Source organism: Dasypus novemcinctus, chromosome 9, assembly GCF_030445035.2.
Source record: "Dasypus novemcinctus isolate mDasNov1 chromosome 9, mDasNov1.1.hap2, whole genome shotgun sequence".
Lineage (NCBI taxonomy): Eukaryota > Metazoa > Chordata > Mammalia > Cingulata > Dasypodidae > Dasypus > Dasypus novemcinctus.
Window position 1 is genome coordinate 114,523,818 of NC_080681.1, and position 18,666 is coordinate 114,542,483.

The 18,666-nt window shown below is 41.1% G+C and overlaps 1 protein-coding gene across 3 annotated transcripts in view; it reads right to left on the reverse strand.

Moving 5' to 3' along the window:
- The window catches only part of VWA5B1 (von Willebrand factor A domain containing 5B1), a 72,566-nt gene that overhangs the window by 14,851 nt on the left and 39,049 nt on the right, over positions 1-18,666 (reverse strand). For all 3 annotated transcript variants that reach the window (XM_058304242.2, XM_058304243.2, XM_058304244.2), the window contains 4 exons: positions 9,265-9,448; positions 8,212-8,402; positions 929-1,130; positions 146-463 (listed from right to left, as the gene is read on the reverse strand). In XM_058304242.2, the coding sequence (XP_058160225.1) occupies positions 146-463; positions 929-1,130; positions 8,212-8,402; positions 9,265-9,448 (895 nt within the window). The remainder of the gene's footprint in view (positions 1-145; positions 464-928; positions 1,131-8,211; positions 8,403-9,264; positions 9,449-18,666) is intronic.

The following is an 18,666-nucleotide window of genomic DNA, read 5'->3' on the forward strand; positions in this document are numbered from 1 at the left end:
GTGCCAACAATGGTGGCGGGGGGTGGCGGGTGGCGGGGGGCGGGTCCAGGAAGCAGGGGGCTGGGGGTGAGGATGGAGCCAGGCGGGGAGGGGGCTCCAGCTCGGGGCTCTGTGGGTGCTGGAGGGCGCGGGTCGCGGTGCCCACCTTGCTCCCGCTCGTCCTCGCGCTCCGCCAGCTGCTCGAAGTCCCGGATGATGGCGCGCGCCGCCAGGTGGTGGAAGGTCTCGCTCCACAGGTCGGCGTCGCACGCGCCGCCCCGGGCCGGGCCGGGGGCCCCCAGCTCGAAGCTCACCTCCCACTGCAGGCGCTGGCTGCCGCGCAGGCCTCTGACCACGGCCTTGCCCAGCACGGCGCCCGGGGCGGCGGGGCGGCCGCGGCTGGCCCGCTCCTCGGGCTCGGCCAGGCGCTCCCAGTCCGACGACGTGTGGGTCTCGAAGGTGAAGGGGGAGCGCTGGGAAGGCTCTGCGGGTGGAGGGACCGGTGTGAGCTGGACAGACGGCCAGCCCTCAGGGGACATCATGCCTCCCCAGGATGCAGACACCCCTACCAAGAACACGCCTTCCTCCCACCCCCAGCCCAGGCACCCGACAACTCCAGGACAGCTGAGCTGGCATGGCGTTGTACCCAGAGAGGGAGACCCACCACCCTGGAAGCCAGTCCCTGGAGGGGCCAGGCAGGGTGGGATGGGGACACTGAGCTCAGGTACACAGAATGCAGCCGCAGGGGTGACTTTGAGTCTCACATGCAGCCCTAGGGCCAAATTGATCCGGAAAGAGGGGGGTGGATGAGGTCATCAGTGAGGAGGGGCCACGGCGGTCCTCCAAGGAAACTGGCACTGGAGACGCTCTGGGCCTGTCGCCTGCACCCGGGCCACAGCCAAGGCTTCTCCGTGTTCTCAGTCGGCTCCCGGACCTTGCAGGCACTTACGTGGGTCCCCCGGGCTGCGGCTGTCTGCTGCAGGCTTTAGGCTGGACCCAGGATGCGGCTCTCTCAGGAGGCTCCAGGCCTGCGGCTCCTGGCCTGAGGGTGGGAAGGGATGGCAGCCTTGGGGCAGCAGAGAGGGCCTGCGGGCCCCTGGGCCTCGGAGTTTGAGGCCCTGGCTCAGGTCCTGGCAGTTGTTCAGCAAGGGCTAGGGGTGCAAGAGGAGGAAGAGGAGGCTGAGCCCCCGGGTGGCTGGGCCCCCTTCCCCCCACAGCTCTTTCCCTGGGCGTCACAGCCTCCCATCCCCCCAGTCTCAGGGACGCCGAGGGACACCACAGGTAAACTCCAGAGCACAGAAAACTGGAAAACCGTCCGCCATGGCCAATTCTAATCTGGCTTTTTCGTTTCTTTGGCATAAAATTTAAAACTTGGGTGTGTAGTTAAAATTATCAACCTTTTTCCTTATGTCTCCTCATATGCTTAGAAAGTTCTTCCTCACTCAAAAAAAAATTCTAGAATTTTTGGGATTTCGTTTTTGTTTATATGTTTAAATCTAAATCTTTGATTCACATGAAATATATTTTGGTGGAAGATCAGAACCAGCTTTTTACTTGATTTTCCAAATGACACAATCTCCATTTTACTGAACACTGTTTACTGAACACAGTCCATCCAGTGAGTCCCTATGTTTATCAGTTCCCCATTTCTCTCCTGACCATGCTCTCATGCACATTTGATTTTATTTCTGGACTTTCTGTTCTGTTTTGTTTTAATCTGTCTGTTCTTGGGCTGGTACAAAAAAAAAGGCAAGTGATAAACTGGAAAATATATTTGCAACATGTATGATTGTGGCAGTTTGGCATTGTTTATGAATTCCAAAAATAAATATTGGATTATGTTTGTAAACTGGTCTGTTCCTGAGCGTGATTAAATTATGATTAGGGCTTTGATTGGGCCATGTCAGCAGGACAGAGAAAACTACACGGCAGGGAAGAGAGTTGGTGTTTTGATCCTGGAGCCCAGGAAGTAAATGCCCAGGAGAACTAGATACGTGAGGAAAGAGAGAAGGTTCTGTTAGACAAGGCAGAGGCCCCGGGAAGAGAGATGAGCCGTTTTGCCTGAGAGTTTACAGCTGACCTTATGGCGAGAGGAGAGCAGCTGAGCTCTACAGCTGATATTGGAAGAAGCTGGGACCATGGAGCCTTAAGAGGAAGCAGAAGGCAGAATGTCGCAGCCATCTTGCTCCAACAGGTGGCAACAGACTTTGGTGAGGGAAGTAACTTATGCTTTATGGCCTTGTGACTGTAAGCTTCTACCCCAAATAAGTACCCTTTATAAATGCCAACAGATTTCAGGTACTTTGCATCACCCCTTTGCCTGACTAATACAATGACAAAGATCATTTTCAAGAAAATTCTCTTATAAATCACTGAGAGAAAGCAGACACTCAATAGAGTAAAAGGATAAGGGTCTTTGCAGGCAGTTCATATCAAAAGTATCCAATAAACCCATGAAAAAACCAGAGCATTGTAAATTAAAACAAGTTACCATTTAAAAATTTCATCTTGTAACTTGACAAATATTTAAAAGTCTGATGATGTCCAGTGTGACCAAAGGTGGGACGGGGTCTCTGCACTGTTGCTGGGAGCGTAAGCAGGGAGGACAGTTTAGCAATGCACTTTTTAGCAAGGTTGAAAATGTACACATCCCTTTAATCCAGCAATTCCACTTTTAGGAATTTAATCCTGCAGAAATACTCCCATGAGGATATAAAGATCTATGTGCAAGTATATTTGTTGCAGTATTGTTCATAAAAGTGAAAATGTGGAAACTATCTAAATGTCTTTCCATAGGGGCTGGTAATAAAGTATGGATACATCCATGCAATGGAATACCGCACAACCCTGAAAAGAGGGAGGCTGATTTCTTCATATCAATATGGGATGATGTCTGAGAGCAAACTTCTTTTTAAATAAGTTTTATTTATAAATAAAATTTTATTTACTTTTAAATAGGAAAGGAAGAAGTAAAACTTTTGCTATTCACTGATATGATCCTATATCTAGAAAATCCCAAAATCGACAACAAATCTACTGGAACTAATAGACAAGTTCAGCAAAGTGGTTGGATGCAAGATTAATACAGAAAAATTAGTAGCATTACTATATACAACTGATGAGCAATCTGAAAAGGAAGTCAGAAGAAAAATTTCATTTATAATAGTGACTAAAATAATGAAATATTTAGCAATAAACTTAACCAAGGGCATAAGGGACCTGTATTCAGAAAACTACAAAACATTGCTAAAAGAAACCAAAGAAGACCTAAATAAATGGAAGGGCATTCCTTGTTCATGGATTGGAAGACTGAATATTGTTGAGATAATTCTCCCCACACTGATTTACAGATTTAAAATAAAATAAAAATCCCCAAAGCCTTTTTTGCAGAAATGGTGAAGCCAATTATCCAACTTATTTGGAAGGTGAAGGAGCCCCAAATACCCACAAATGTCTTTAAAAAGAGGAACGAAGTTGGAGGACTCTCACTTTCTGACTTTAAAGCATGTTACTTAGCTACAGTGGTCAAAACAGCATGGTACTGGCATAAAGATAGACAGATTGACCAATGGAACCAAATCAAGAACTCAGAAATAGATCTTCACATCTACAGTCAAGTGATTTCTGACAAGGCTGTCAAGCCCTTCCAGCTGGGAGAACTGGATGTCCATATCCAAAAGGAAGAAACAGGCCTGTATCTCACACCATATACAAAAATTAACTGAAAATGGTTCAAGGACCTAAATATAAAAGCTATAACCATAAATCTCCTAGGAAAAAATGTAGGGAGACATTTTCAAGATTTTGTGGTAGGGAAGCAGATTTGACTCAATGGATTGAGCATCCGCCTACCACACAGGAAGTCCAGGGTTCAAACTCAGGGCCTCCTGACCCATGTGGTGAGCTGGCCCATGTGCAGTGCTGATGCGCGCAAGGAGTGCCCTGCCGTGCAGGGATGTCCCCGGTGTAGGGGAGCCCCATGTGCAAGGAGTGCGCCCCGTAAGGAGAGCCGCCCCGCACAAAAAAAGTACAGGCTGCCCACGAGTGGCGCTGCACACACGGAAAGCTGACGCAGCAAGATGACACAACAGAAAGAGACACAGATTCCTGGTGCCACTGACAAGAATACACACGGACACAGAAGAATACACAGCGAATGGACAGAGAGAGCAGATAACTGAGGGGGCAGGGAAGGGAAGAGAGAGAAATAAATAAATCTAAAAAAAAAAAAAGATCTTGTGGTAGGCGGTAGTTTCTTAGGCCTTATTCTCAAAGCATCAGCAACAAAAGAAAAAGTAGAAAAATTGGACTTCCTCAAAACTAAACAGTTGATTTTCAAAAGACTTTGTCAAGAAAGTAAGAAGACAACTGACTCAATGGGAGAAAATATTTGGAAATCACATATCTTGTAAGGATTTGATATCCATGTTATATAAGGGATCATACTACTCAACAATTAAAAGACAAAACTTGAAAAATGGGTTGCAAAAGACTTGAATAGACATTTTTCCAAGGAAAATGCAAATGACCAAAAAGCACATGAAAGTAAGTTTGACATCACTAGCTATTAGGGAAATGCAGATCAAAACTATAATGAGATACCATTTCATACCTTATAGAATGGCCATAAAAAAACAAAACAAAACAGAAAACTATAAGTGCTAGAGAGGATGTGGAGAAATAGGAACACTCTTTCACTGTTGGTGGGAATGTAGAATGGTGTAGCCTCTGTGGAAGACAGTTTGGTGGTACCTCAAGAAGCTGAGTATAGATCCAACAATCCCATTACTAGGAATATATTCAGAAGAACTGAAGGCAAGGATGCAAACTAACATTGGCACACCAATGTTCATAGCAGCATATTCACAATTGCTAAAATATGGAACCAGCCCAAATGTCCATAAACCAATGAATGGATAAACAAAATGTGATATGTACATACAATGCAATAGTGTTCATCTGAAAGAAGAAATGAAATTGAGGTGCATATGACAACATGGATGGATCTTGAGGACGTTATGTTGAGTGAAATAAGCCAGGCACAAAAGGACAAATATTGTATGGTCTGACCAATATTAACTAAGTACAATGAGTAAATGAACTCTAGAGTAAAGGTTTACTAGGAATAGAATGTGAGTTGAGAACAGGAGCTGATGCTTACTGTATGTAGACTTTTTAATAAGGCCTATTATAAAAGTGTGGAAATGAATAGAGTTGATGCTAATACATTATAATGAGTATAACTACCACTGCTGATTTATAAATGTGATTGTGGCTGAAAGGGGTAGTTTGTGGACATAAATTTCAATTGAAAGGAAGCTTGACAATAATCTAGGGACTGTATAACAGTGATTTTGGTGGTGGATAAAGATTGTGATTAATTGTATAAATAAAAGAATGTTCTTCTTAATGTTAAGGACACAGTGATATACAGGGAAAATTACAACTAATGTAACTTATGGGCAATACTTAACAGTAATATTGTAATATTTTTGCAACAATGGCAAAGATGATGATATATCAATTCTAAGGGACATTAGGGGAATATAAGGGGGCATGGGAATTTTCCTTTTTGAGTAATAAAAGCACTCTAAAATTGACTGAGATGATGGCAGCACAACTCTGTGATGAAAATGAAAGCCACCGAGTGTACCCTTGGAATGGATTGTTCAAAGCATGGGACTGTGTAATACAGTGAGTCCTGTGGTGGAAGATGAACTGTGGTTAACAGAACAAATATGAAAATGTTCTCTCATGAACTATAACAAATATATAATACTAATTCAGTGTGTTACTAATTGGGTTGGTTAGGGAAAAATACATCAAATGTAAGATAGTTGGTAGTAATATTTTGATGATGCTCTTTCATAGTTTGTAAAAGTTTCACAACAATGCAAGGTGATGGTGGTGGGGTGATGTATGGAGCCCTCTAGGATGAGATGCATAATTGTTTTGTAAATTCACAACTTTTACTATAAATTTATTAGTTATCTAGGTTAATGTATGAAATGATATACTGCAATAAAATATTTCTAAATGACAAAAAGTAAATTGCAAATGTTTTGTGTCTTGATTGTGGTAATGGCTAGGTGACTATGCACTGTTGACAAACCCATAGGAGTGTTCACCAAAATAGTAATTTTACTGTATGTAAAGAGAAAGTGAATTAAAAAGATATTTTAAAAAGTAAATTGGACAGCAACTTGTATACATGATTATTATAAATATGTGTATGTGTTTGTGTGTGTAATATTTCTGGAAGGAAACACTTAAAATCAAGTGGATCTGGGTACCTGGGGAGGGGCATTTTTACTTTTTATTTTGTACCCAACTGAACTGTTTGAGGGTTTTTCTTTCAGACTCTATGTATTATTTTTGTAATTAAGGAATATTAATTTAAAATGAGTTTAGTGCCTCTGGGAACACCTACATCCCCTGGTAGGGGGAGGGAACGGGGGAACAAAGGCACTCACTAGGCATAACAGAGAAACTGCCTTTCAATTTTTTAGGTCAATAGTTCGTCTTGGGGGCTTTTTCATCTCTACTGAGTATTAATTCGAAGGAGGATTGGGCCTTTCCATTAGTTGGGAGCTCCTTGGGGGCAGGGACTGAGACCCTCCTACCTGTCTCCTCTGGCCTGAGGTCCAGGTACAAGGTTGTGGGAGAAGATCGGGTCTGATATTCTCCAGCTATGGCTGCTGGGTCCCAGGGGATCCCAGGGGTTTCCCACACTCCCATGGAGACTGGGATTCCCCCCACCCTTGCCCTACCATTCCCACCACACTGGGTCAGAGAAGAGACAGAAAGAAGCTTTGCTACAGCTTCCATGGCAACAGATTAGCCCAAGATCCAGCCGTTTACCCTGCCAGAAGCTGCAGCAAGTGTGTACATGTGTGTATGTGTGTGCTTGTGGGAAAATCAGAGAGATGGAGAAGGAGCCAGGCAGCGGATGGGGGTGAGATAAGGAAAGATGGGCCAGAAGAGCTAAGAAGCAAGCCGGAGAGAAGAGAAGCCAACCTCCCCAGAGCTCTCACCAAGATAGGGGAGCCATCTGTAGGACCTCCACTCTGTGCCAGGTGCTGCGCCAGGCACTTTATCTCTTGGCAGCCAATGCCTGAGACAGTGCTCCCAATAAATATCTGTTGATGGATGCTAGCTGAATCATCTACACAAGGTTTCCTCCCTATTTCATAGGTGAAGCAGCTAGGGCTCAGAGAGGTTAGGTAATGTACTTGAGGAGCAGGGTCTGCCTAACTCTAGATCCAGTTTTCCCACTGCATCAAGTGGTTGCTGGCTCATGCACAGCACTCCCAGGGACAAGGTGGTAATGTCCCTGCCCTTGCAGAGCTTAAGGCCATATGTGTATATGGGGGGGGGGTGATGGAGATGGCCATTAGGCATGGGGCTGGGGGAGAGGCATCCAGAGGGGAGACTGCAAAGGCACTTTTGATGGAACCACAGATTCTCAAAGATGAATCTCCATGGAGGAAAAGACCTGCAGATGACACCAAACTGCAATTTGGTTTAGGACAATGGTTCTCCACCAGAGGTGATTTTGCCCTCCAGGGGACATTGTCACCACCTAAATGGCATCAAGTAAGTAGAGGTCACCAATGCTGCTAAACATCACATAATGCCAAGGACAGCCTCCCTCCCAATTATGTCAATAGTGTGAGGGTTGGGAGACACTGGTCTAGCAGGACAGCGAGTGACTGTTTCTGCTCTGGCTTTCTCAAATGACCTCCGCTCTGGGTGAATGAACAAGCCCTGGGATTTGTAGGAGGAATGGTGTCATGCTGGGGTAAAGCGAGGGCTTTGACGGCAGAAAGACCTGGGCTGCAATCCTCTCATGGGCTGCGTGACCCTGGATAAGTTGCTTTACCTCTCTGGCCCTCAATCTCCATACCTGTACAAGTGGGGGTGGCTAGCCCCCACACTGCTTTTTCTCCCATGGGTGTGGTAAAATCAAGTGAGGAGGTCAATGGGGATGCTCTTTGCTAACTAGGAAGTGCTGAGTGCAGGGAATGGGGGCCTCGTTGACTGATGGTATCATGATTAGGGCGGAATCATGGGGGATCAAGCAGGTGAGGGTCCAGAAAAGGGAGAAGGGAGTGAATCACTTTGCAATGAAAGTTGTGGACAGGTTCTGTGATTGTGGTTGGAGGAAGAGCTACAGCTGTCACCTGCCTATAGCCTCCCCCAGCTGCCCCCTAATCTGCCCAGCTCAGGTACCTGCAAATCAATCTGCCACTGCTGGGTCTCCTGGCTGATCTGGTTGGTGAGGTCCTGCAGCTTGACTTTCTGCAGTGGGTATCGTCTGGCAGCCACTGTGGGGTTGCTGGCCATGGGGGCTCTTGGCGAGGGCTTGCCGTTGGTGATTTGGTTGGTGCTGTATGCTAGCCATCGCTGGGAAATGTCCAGACCTGGGGTGGTAGTGGTGACAGAAGCCATCAGGTTGGAGGAGAGGAGGGAAAGAGAGAGGGAGTGGTCTGTTTATTACTTGGAAACTTCCTGGGATCTCCACTGCTTGCCTACTAAAATAGGCAAGTGAGGTGCAGGTATCTCACTTGGCATTCAAAGCTTGCCTGATCTGGCCCAAATCTATCTTTCCAATACTCCCCATTCTGTCCCCCTTTTCTAATACTGTATACTCCAGACAAACTAGATAAATAACAAAGTGTGTATGCGCCTTCTAGGTGCCACACCTTCATACCTTTGCTCAGTAACCACCTGAGGTTCTGTAGACTGGAATCTCTTCTCCCTTCCTTCTTCTAAGGGCCAGTCTCTTCATTAAGACTTTGTTGGTCTCCTCTACCAGATGTGCCTTCCTTTCCCTAGGACCCCCATGGTTTGTTAAATTTTCCTGGGGCCCCTGTCATTCTTCTTTCTATCAGAGTCAAGGCCAATCCTGAGCTCCTGGGGTCTGGGGCCATCCATGCTTGATCATCTTGGCTTCCCACTCTACACTCAGTACTCAGCATTAGTAGGAGATCAATAAGCACATTTTGATTGGAAACTGAAAAAAGAGGCTTTGGAATCAGTCATCTCTAGAATCTTTACCTGGGCTCTACCTCTTTCTACCTCTGTGAGTTTAGCCAAGTTGATTAAATTTTGCACATCTCAGTTTCCTGATCTGTAAAATGGATATAATAAGATCCACCTCAGCAGCTGCTTATTATTCAAGAGATTGTTTTTAGAAAGTGCTTAGTCATTTCTCAATAAAAGGGAACAATCATTGTGGTTTCTGTGGGGAGGGGAACAGGGTCTAGAGAGCAAAAGGCTAACCCGGGTTGGTGGACGAGTCTCCGCTGGATGGCCGGGCATCTTGGGTCTTCCCCAGGTTCAAAGGTGCCCCCAAGTTCTTAGCACAGTCTCCGCTGTCTGGGCTGGGCTCTTCATCCTGTGAGTGGTGGAAGATGGAGCTGCTGGACTCCTGAGAGTGCAGCATGCTGTACCTTGGCTTTTTGTCCTGGAGGTAGGGAGAGAGAAGGGGCTGGGGGTGAGGCCAGGTGTGTCAAGAAGGGCTTCCAGGGAGCAGCAAGGGGTGTATTTTTTGTTTCCCAGATGCTAAAACAAATACCATACAATGGATTGGCTTAAAACAGGAATTTACTGGGCTCACGGTTTAGGAGGCTAGAAGGCTTGCTTCCTCCTGGGATGGTGTCTTCTGTCTGTCTGGCAATCTTGGGGGTTCCTTGGCTTTCCGTTACAGGGCAATGCACATGGCAGCATCTTCTTCTTTCTCTTCTGGGTTCCTTTGACTTCCAGCTTCTGGTTGTTCCTCTTGTCCTCCCGTGGCTTCCTTTCCATGTTCAATTTCCTTTGCTTGTAAGGATTTCAACCATCTTGGATTAAAACCCACCTTATGCAGTTTGGGCACACTTAATGGATAACATCTTCAGAGGTCCTATATACTAAGGGGTTCATGGCCATGGGATCAGGGGTGGGGACCTGAACATGTCTTTTGCAGGGACATGAGTCAGTCCCCAACAGGGTGTAAGAAGAGGTGGAGGGAGTTCCATTTCTGAAGAACCAGAATGATAGGAAAAGTTTTTGTTCATTTGTGGGATTTAGGGAGACTTCTGTTTAAGAGATGGTGAATGGAATTATCTTTTCATATGTTATTTATGTTGCTTTTATTTTTATTTATTTTTAAATTGTTGACTTCTTTCCTTAACATTTAAAAAATGTAATTATAAATGTCACTCCTGTCCCCAAACAAATAACCGAAATTAACAAAATTAAACACCTATTGATATGATATATGTGTGTGTGTATATATATATATATATATACACACACACACACACACACACATATCTATAAAACAAAAGGGCTTTGGTCATTATTTTTGCTTTATTAACACTGGTTATTATTTACATTTATTAGTATCTTGAATTTTACACTTAAAACATTTTGGAAATCCTGCATTGTTTTTTCACATCATTTTTTAAAACATCTGACTTCACAGTATTTGCTCTACTCTATAGTTCAGCATTCACTTTATGGCTATATATTTTTATTTTTATTTTTTTAAACTTTTTATTTTGAAATAATTTCAAACTGTAGCCATTTATTATTTTTTAAAAGGACTTATTTATTTCTCCCACCCGCCTCATTGTTTGCACTTGCTGTGTCTGTTCTTCTTCATTTCTGTACGAGGCACCAGGAACTGAACCGGGACCTCTGATGTGGGAGGGAAGTGCCTAATCACTTGAGTCTCCTCCATTCCTTGCTTTGCTGTGTCTCTCAATATGCTTTTTCTCTTGTGTTTCTTGTTGTGCCATCTTGTTGTGTCAGCTTGCCATGCCTACCCGTTGTGTCAGTTCACTGTCTTGCTCATCTTCTTTAGGAGGCACCAGGAATATCTGCTCCCTGCTTTGTTGTGTCTCTCATTATGTTTTTCTTCTTGTGTCTCTTGTTGCATCATCTTGTTGTGTCAGCTTGCTGTGCCTGCCCATCACACCACCTCACTGTCTTCTTTAGGAGGTACCAAGAACCAAAACATTGACCTCTCATGTGGTTGGTGGGAGTTCAATCACTTGAGCTGCATCCGCTTCCTGCCATTTATTTTTTAAAAATTTTATTTATTTTTTATATATGTAATGATTTCCCATTTTAGCCATTTTAAGTATATGATTTAGTGGCATCAATTACATTTACAATGTTGTGGTACCATCACCACCATCCATCACCCAATTTTTTCCATCACCCCAAACAAAATCTCTGTAGCCATCTATTATGTATTAACTCCCTATTCTCCACCCTAATCCCACCCCAATAACCTTAATCTATTTTCTGTCTCTATGAATTTGCATATTCTAGTTATTTCATAGGAGGGAGGTCATACAGGAGTTGTCCTTTTGTGTTTGACTTATTTCACTCAACATGATGTGTTTAGATTCATGTTGTAGTGTGCATCACAACTTTTATGACTGAAAGATATCCATTGTGTATATATACCACATTTTGTTTATCCATTCTTCCAGTTATGGGCACTTGGGTTATGTCCACCTTTTGGCTATTGTGAATAATGCTGCTTTGAACATTGGTGTACAAACATCTGTCCAAGTCCTTGCTTTCAATTCTTTTGGGGATATATACCTAGAAGTGGGTTTGCCAGGTCATGCAGTAATTCTATGCTTAACTTTCTGAGGAACCATCAAAATGTTTTCCACAGTGGCTGCATCTTTTTACATTGCTATCAACAATGTCTGAGTTTTTTACTTTCTCCACATACTTGCCAACACTTACTATTTTGGGTTTTTTTTTCTTTTTTAATAATAGCCATTTCAATGGGTATGAAGAGGTATCTCATTGTGGTTTTGATTTGCATTTCCCTAATAGCTAATGATGTGAGCATTTTTTCATGTGCTTATTGGTCATTTGTATATTTTTGGAGAAATGTCTATTCAAGTTCTTGGCCAATTTTGAAAATTGGATTGTTTGTCCTTTTATCACTGAGTTGTAGGTTTGTTTTTTTTTTAATATTCTGAATACTAAACCCTTAAAAATATATGGTTTCCAATATTTTCTGTAGGTTGCCTTTTCCTTTTGTTAATGGCCTCTGAGGCTTGACATTTTAAAAATTTCGATGAAGTCCAATTTATCTTTTTTTTTTTTCTTTTGTTGCTCATGCTTTTTGGTGTGAAATCCAAGAATTTATTCCCTAATACAAGGCCTTAAAGATATTTCCCTCTGTTTCCTTCTAGGAGTTTGTGGTAAAGCTGTGTGAAACCCAGAAAAACATGCTCTTAAATTAATCCATTCCTGTGGTATAAACCCATTTTAAGTAGGCCCTCGTCATGAGTCTACTTCAGTTAAGGTGATCTACCTTATTCAGGATGTTTCTTAATACTCTCACTGAAGTTGTTTATAAATGGAGTCGGCGGGGGGTGGGGGGGGGAGACAGAGAGAGAGAGAGAAAGAGAGAGGAGAACCAGTAGACACTGCACATGCCTCGCCATGTGGCAGACGTTCAAGGATTGCTAGCAGCTGGACTTTGGGAAGAAAGCATCATCTTGATGATGCCTTGATTTGGACATTTTCCTGGCCTCAAACTGTAAGCTAATAAATTCCCATTGGTTAAGCCAACCCATTTCATGATATCTGCTTTAAGCAGGCTAGGAAGTGAAAACAGAGTTTTATAGCTTTGTTCTGTTATTTATGTCTTTGATTCACTTTCATTTATTTTTTTTGGATATGGTATGAGGTAGGGGTTTACTTTCATTCTTTTGCATATGGAAATTCAGTTTTCCCAGGACAATTTCTTGAAGAGACTAATTTTTTCCCAACAGAGTGGACTTGGCACCCTTGTCAAAATCAATTGATCATGGATGCAAGGGTTTATTTTTGTGCTCTCAATTTTGTTCTGTTGGTCTGTGTGTCTGTCCTATTGCCAGAACCACACTGTTCTGATTACTGAATGTTTGTAATACAGTTTGAAATCAGGAAGTGGTGAGTCCTCCAACTTTGTTCTTTTTCCAGATGTTTTTGGCTATTTGGGGTGCCTTGTCCTCCTATATGTACTTGATGATTGACTTTTCCATTTCAGTGAAGAAGGCTTTGGAATTCTGATTGTGATTTTGTTGGGTGTGTAACTCATTTTGGGTAGTATTGACATCTTAACAGTATTTCATGAACACTGACTGTCTTTCCATTTCTTTAGATCTTATTTAATTTCTTTCAGCAATGTTTGTAGTTTTCTGTCTCTTACATTCTTAGTTAAATTTATTCCTCAATATTTGATTCTTTTAGTTGCTTTGGAAAATGGAATTGTTTTCTTGATTTCCTCTTTAGATTTTTTGTTGCCAATGTATAGTGACGTGACTGGTTTTGTATGTTGGTCTTGTACCCCTCTACTTTGCTGAACTTGTTTATTAGCTCTAGTAGCTTTCTTACAGATTCTTCAGGATTTTCTATAGATAAGATCATGTCATGTCATCTGTGAATAGAGAACATTTTATTTCTTCTTTTCCAATTTGAGTACCTTTTACTTTTTCTTGCCTACTTGTTCTGACTAGAACTCCAGAACAATGTTGAATAGCAGTAGCGTATGTAGGCATCCTTTTCTTGTTCTTGATCTTAGCAGAAAGCTTTCAGTCTTACACAATTGGATATGATGTTACCTGTGGGTTTTTAAAAAATGTCCTTTAGCATACTGAGGAAATTTCCTTCTGTTCCAGGTTTCTAAGTGTTTTTGCCAAGAAGATGTGCTGAGTTTGGTAAAATGTCTTTTCTTCATCAATTGAGATGATCATGTATTTTTTTTCCTCCTTCATTCTGTTAATGTGGTATATTACATAAATTGATTTTCCATGTCGAACCACTCTCGCATTCATGGGATAAATCTCATTTGGGGATTGTTTTGATACTTGTTTTAGTTTTCCTGTTGCTAAAGCAAATACCATTCAATGGTTGGTTTAAACAAGGGGAATATATTGGTTCATGGTTTTGAGGCTAGGGAAAGTCCAAATCAAGCCACCATCAAAGGGATGCTTTCTTTCCGAGGACTGGAATTCTGGGGCTGGCTGCCAGTCATCCTTGGTCTTTGGCTTCTGTACCATATAGCAATGCACATGGCGGCCCCTCCTGCTCTCTCCCTTCTCTTCTGGGTTCCATTGACCTCCAGCTTCTTGCTTACCATGGTTTTCTCTCTCTCTACCTGAATTTCATTTTGCTTATAAAAGACTCCAGTAGTAAGATTACAATTAAGATTAAGATTAAGATTCCCGACTGAATTGGGCCAAACATTAACTGAAGTAACCTCATCAAAAGGTTCTATTTACAAGGGTTCACGCCCACAAGAATAAGTTTCAGAACTTGTTTTTCTGGGGTACATAACTCCAAGCCACCACAGTTGTGGTGTCTAATACTTTGGTTTCGGTTTGCAAGTAGTTTGCTGAGAATTGCTGTATCTATTTTATAGGGGATATTGGTCTGTCATTTTCTTTTCTTGTAGTTATCTTTATCTGGATTTGGTATTAGGATGGTGCTGGCTTCTTAGAATAAGTTTGGAAGTATTTCCTTCTTTTCAATTTTTAGAAGCATTTAAATAGGATTGGTGTTATTTATTTTTTGAATGTTTGGTAAAATTCACCAATGAAACAATCTGGTCCTGGACTTCCTTTGTTGGGAGGTGTTTTTTGTTTGTTTGCTTAACAAATCTATTTTGATATGTATTAATAAGGCATAAATTCATCCAAAGTGTAGAATTAAAGGTATTTGGTACAATCACATAATTGTGCATTCATCACTTCAAAAACCACTAGAACATTTTCATTATACCAATAATAATAACAACAACAAAAAACAGACAAACAAAAAATTCATCACCTCTCAATCTCTCTATGCTTCCTCTGCTGTACATAGCTGCTATTCTGTTTCTGTCTCTCTAGTTCATTTGTATTTATATTTTGTAAGAACAGCCTTATATATGCAATATTACCTATATTAGCATTTCACATGAGATTTCACTATGTTATACAGTCTCATATTATATTTTTAAGTGTTTCATCTAGAAATATACATGTTCATACACTTTGCCTTTTAACCACTGTCATACCCATGCAATAGTTCTGCTAGATACAAATGCTATGATATGTTTTCACCATTTCTATTCATTTCCAAAGATTCACAAACTTTTTAAAAACTAATTCTGCACAGATTAACCCTCAAGCTTTCCATTCACTACCTTCATTCTATTTTCTGTTGACCTATATTCTAATTATTAACTCCATGAGTTCATACAATATACTTAGTTCACAATAGTGCAATCATACAGTATTTGTCCTTTTGTGTCTGGCTTGCTTCACTCAACAATGTCCTCCAGCTTTATCCATGTTGTTATTATGCTTCACAACTTCATTTCTTCTTACAGCTGCATAATATTCCATCATGTGTATACACCACAGTTTATCCATTCATTGGTTGATGGATACCTGGGTTGTGTCCATCTTTTGGCATTATAAATAACGCCACTATGAACATCTGTGTGTAGATGTCTGTGTCACTGCTTTCAGTTCTTCTGGTTATATTGCTGGGTCACATGGAAGTCTATAATCAACTCTCTTAGGAACTGCTAGCCTCCATCGTGGCTGTACATTCTACATTCCCATCAACAGTGAATAAACATTCCTATCTTTCCACATCCTCTCCAACACTTGTTTGTTTTTGGTTTTCTTAATAGTGGCCATTCTAATAGGTGTGAAATGATATCTCATTTTGTTTTGGTTTGCATTTCTAGTGATGCTGAACATTTTTTCTTTTTCTTTTTCTCCACCATTTGTATTTCTTCTTGGACAAATGTCTATTCAACTCTTTACTCTTTTGTCTACTTTTTTTTTTTAAATTTTAGGAGGTACTGGGGATTGAAACTGGGACCTCCTACATGGGAAGCAGGCACTTAACCACTGAGCTATTCTCACTCCCTGCTCATTTTTAAAAAATCACGTAGTTTGTCTTTTATTGTTGCATTGTAGTATCTTTTTATACATCATGGATATTAAACCATCATCAGATATGTGATTGTCAAATACTTTCTTAATCCCATTGAGTTAGCTACTTTTTTATTTTCTTGACAAAGTCTTTTGAAGATCTAAAGTGTTCAATTTTGAGGAGGTCCCATTTATCTATTTTTTCTTTTGTTGCTGGTGCTTTGGGTGTAAGGTTTAGGAAACTACCACCTACCATAAGATCTTGAAAATGTCTCCCTACATTTTCTTCTAGCTCTTATATTTGGGTCCTTAATCCATTTTCAGTTATTTTTTTTAATAAGGTATGAGATATGGGTCCTCTTTCTTTTGGATATGGATATACTGTTCTCCCAGCACCATTTGTTGAATAGACTGTTCTGGCCCAGCTGGGAGGGCTTGACAACCTTGTCAAAAATCACTTGCCCATAGATGTGAGGGTCTGTTTCTGAGTCCTTGATCTGGTTCCATTGGTCAATCTCTATCTTTATGCCAGTATCATGATGTTTTGACCACTGTAGCTAGGTAATATGCTTTAAAGTCAGGAAGTGAGAGTCCTCTAACTTCGTTCCTCTTTTTAAAGACATTTGTGGGTATTTGGGGCTCCTTCACCTTCCAAATAAATTTGATATTTGGCTTCACCATTTCTGCAAAAAAGGCTTTTGGGATTTTTATTGGGCTTGTGTTGAATCTATAAATCAGAGTGGGGAGAATTATCTCAATAATATTTAGTCTTCCAATCGATGAACAAGGAATGCCTTTCCATTTATTTAAGTCTTCTTTGGTTTCTTTTCCAATGTTTTCTAGTTTTCTGAATACAGATCCTTTATGTCTTTGGTTAAGTTTATTGCTAAATATTTGATTATTTTAGTCGCTATTACATATGGATTTTTTTTTCTGATTCCTTCCTCAGATTGCTCATCAGTGGTGTTTAGAAATGCTACTTGTATCCTGCCATTTACTGAATTTGTTTAATAGATTAGATTAGATTTTATGTTTTTCCTATGTAGTTATCTTTATCAATATTCCCTATTTCTTCTTATGGCTTTAAATTACTGTCTATTGTCCTTTTATTTCAGCCTGAAGGACTCCCCCAAGCATTTCTAATAGGGCAGGCTATCTTGTAATGAACTCATTCTCCTTCTTTTGTGAAAGATAATTTTGCTAGATATAAAATTTTTGGTTGACAGTGTTTTTTCCTCTAAAATCTTTAACTATGCCATCCCACTGTCTTCTGTCCTCCATGGTTTCTGATGAGAAATCTGTTGTTAATATATCATAGATATCTTGTATGTGACAAGTTGTTTCTCCCTTGTTACTTTCCAAATTGTCTGTCATTGGATTTTGGCAATTTTGCTGTAAGGTGTTTTGGTGAAAGCTATTAGAGTTTGTTGAGCTCCCTCCATGTGTATATTTATGTCTTTCATCAAATTTCTTTCTGCCCCTTTCTCCCTTACTTCTTCTGGGACTCCCATATGCATTTTTGAGTTCACTTAGGTTCAATTAAGTCTTGTAGACTTAATTCACTTTTCTTTATTCTTTTTCCTTTCTGCTCAGACTGAATAATTTAAATTGTCTTATCTTCAAGTTCAGTGATTCTTCTGCTAATTCTAATCTGCTCTTGATTTCCTCTAGGGAATTTTTAAAAATTTCAGTTATTGTGGTCTTCAGCGTCAGTATTTCTGTTTGATTCCCTTTTTTATTTTATTTTTTTAAAATTTCTATTTCTCCATTGAAATTCTCATTTTATTCATCAGTCATTTCCCTGATATCCTTTGGTTCTTTGTCCATGTTTTCATTTAGCATATATTGGACCATTAAAAAAAAAACTTCGGTATATCCAAAGTCTGGTTTTCTTCATTGATGGTTTCTGATGTTTTGCTTTGTTTCTTTGAACAGGCCATTATTTCCTATTTCTTTGTATGCCTTGTAATTTTTTGTTGCACATTGTACATTTTAACATTTCATTGTGTAAATTCTAGAATTTAGTCCTAGAGGTATCTGTTTCTTAAATTTGGATCCAGCTAGTGATATGACAGAAGTTTCTTTGAGTGCCAGGAGCTAGCAAAAACAACCAACCAACCAAGCAAAAAACACCTTTCACGGTTTTTTTTTTTTAAGGTATTAGGGGCAGGGAATGAACCCGGGACCTTATATGTGGGAAGCCAGTGCTCAACCACTGAGCCACGTCAGCTTCCCTGAGTTGTTTTTTTCACTTGTTTTTGCTTGTTTTGTTTTTTGTTACAAGACGCATTGGAACCTGGGACCTCCCATGTGGGAGGCAGAAGCTCAACGGCTTGTGCTCACAGTCTTTTTAGATTGGCTTTGTGTTGGCTGGTGCTCTCCCTCAGAGCTTTTCCTTCCTGATAATAAACCTAAAGAACAGCTCAAGGTGAAGGTCCAGGGACCACTTCAGTCTTTTCTGAGCAAGTGTTTTGTCTTGGGCATGCAAGACAATGCATGGATCTGAATGTCACCTCTTCTTCCTATGAAATAGTCTTTCCTGGGAGCTATATTGTATGTTTTAAAGCCAGTATCCTTTGCCCCAGGCCTCTGTCATTTGATTGTGTCTTACACTGATTTAGCTGGCTATAACCTGCTTCTGCATGAAGGGCAAGCTCTGGGACAGTAAGTCAGAGATCAGTGACCTGGTTCAGTCTTTGTTAATGCTACCAGGTAGATTGGCACAGACCTATATGCACCTTAGTGTGCACAT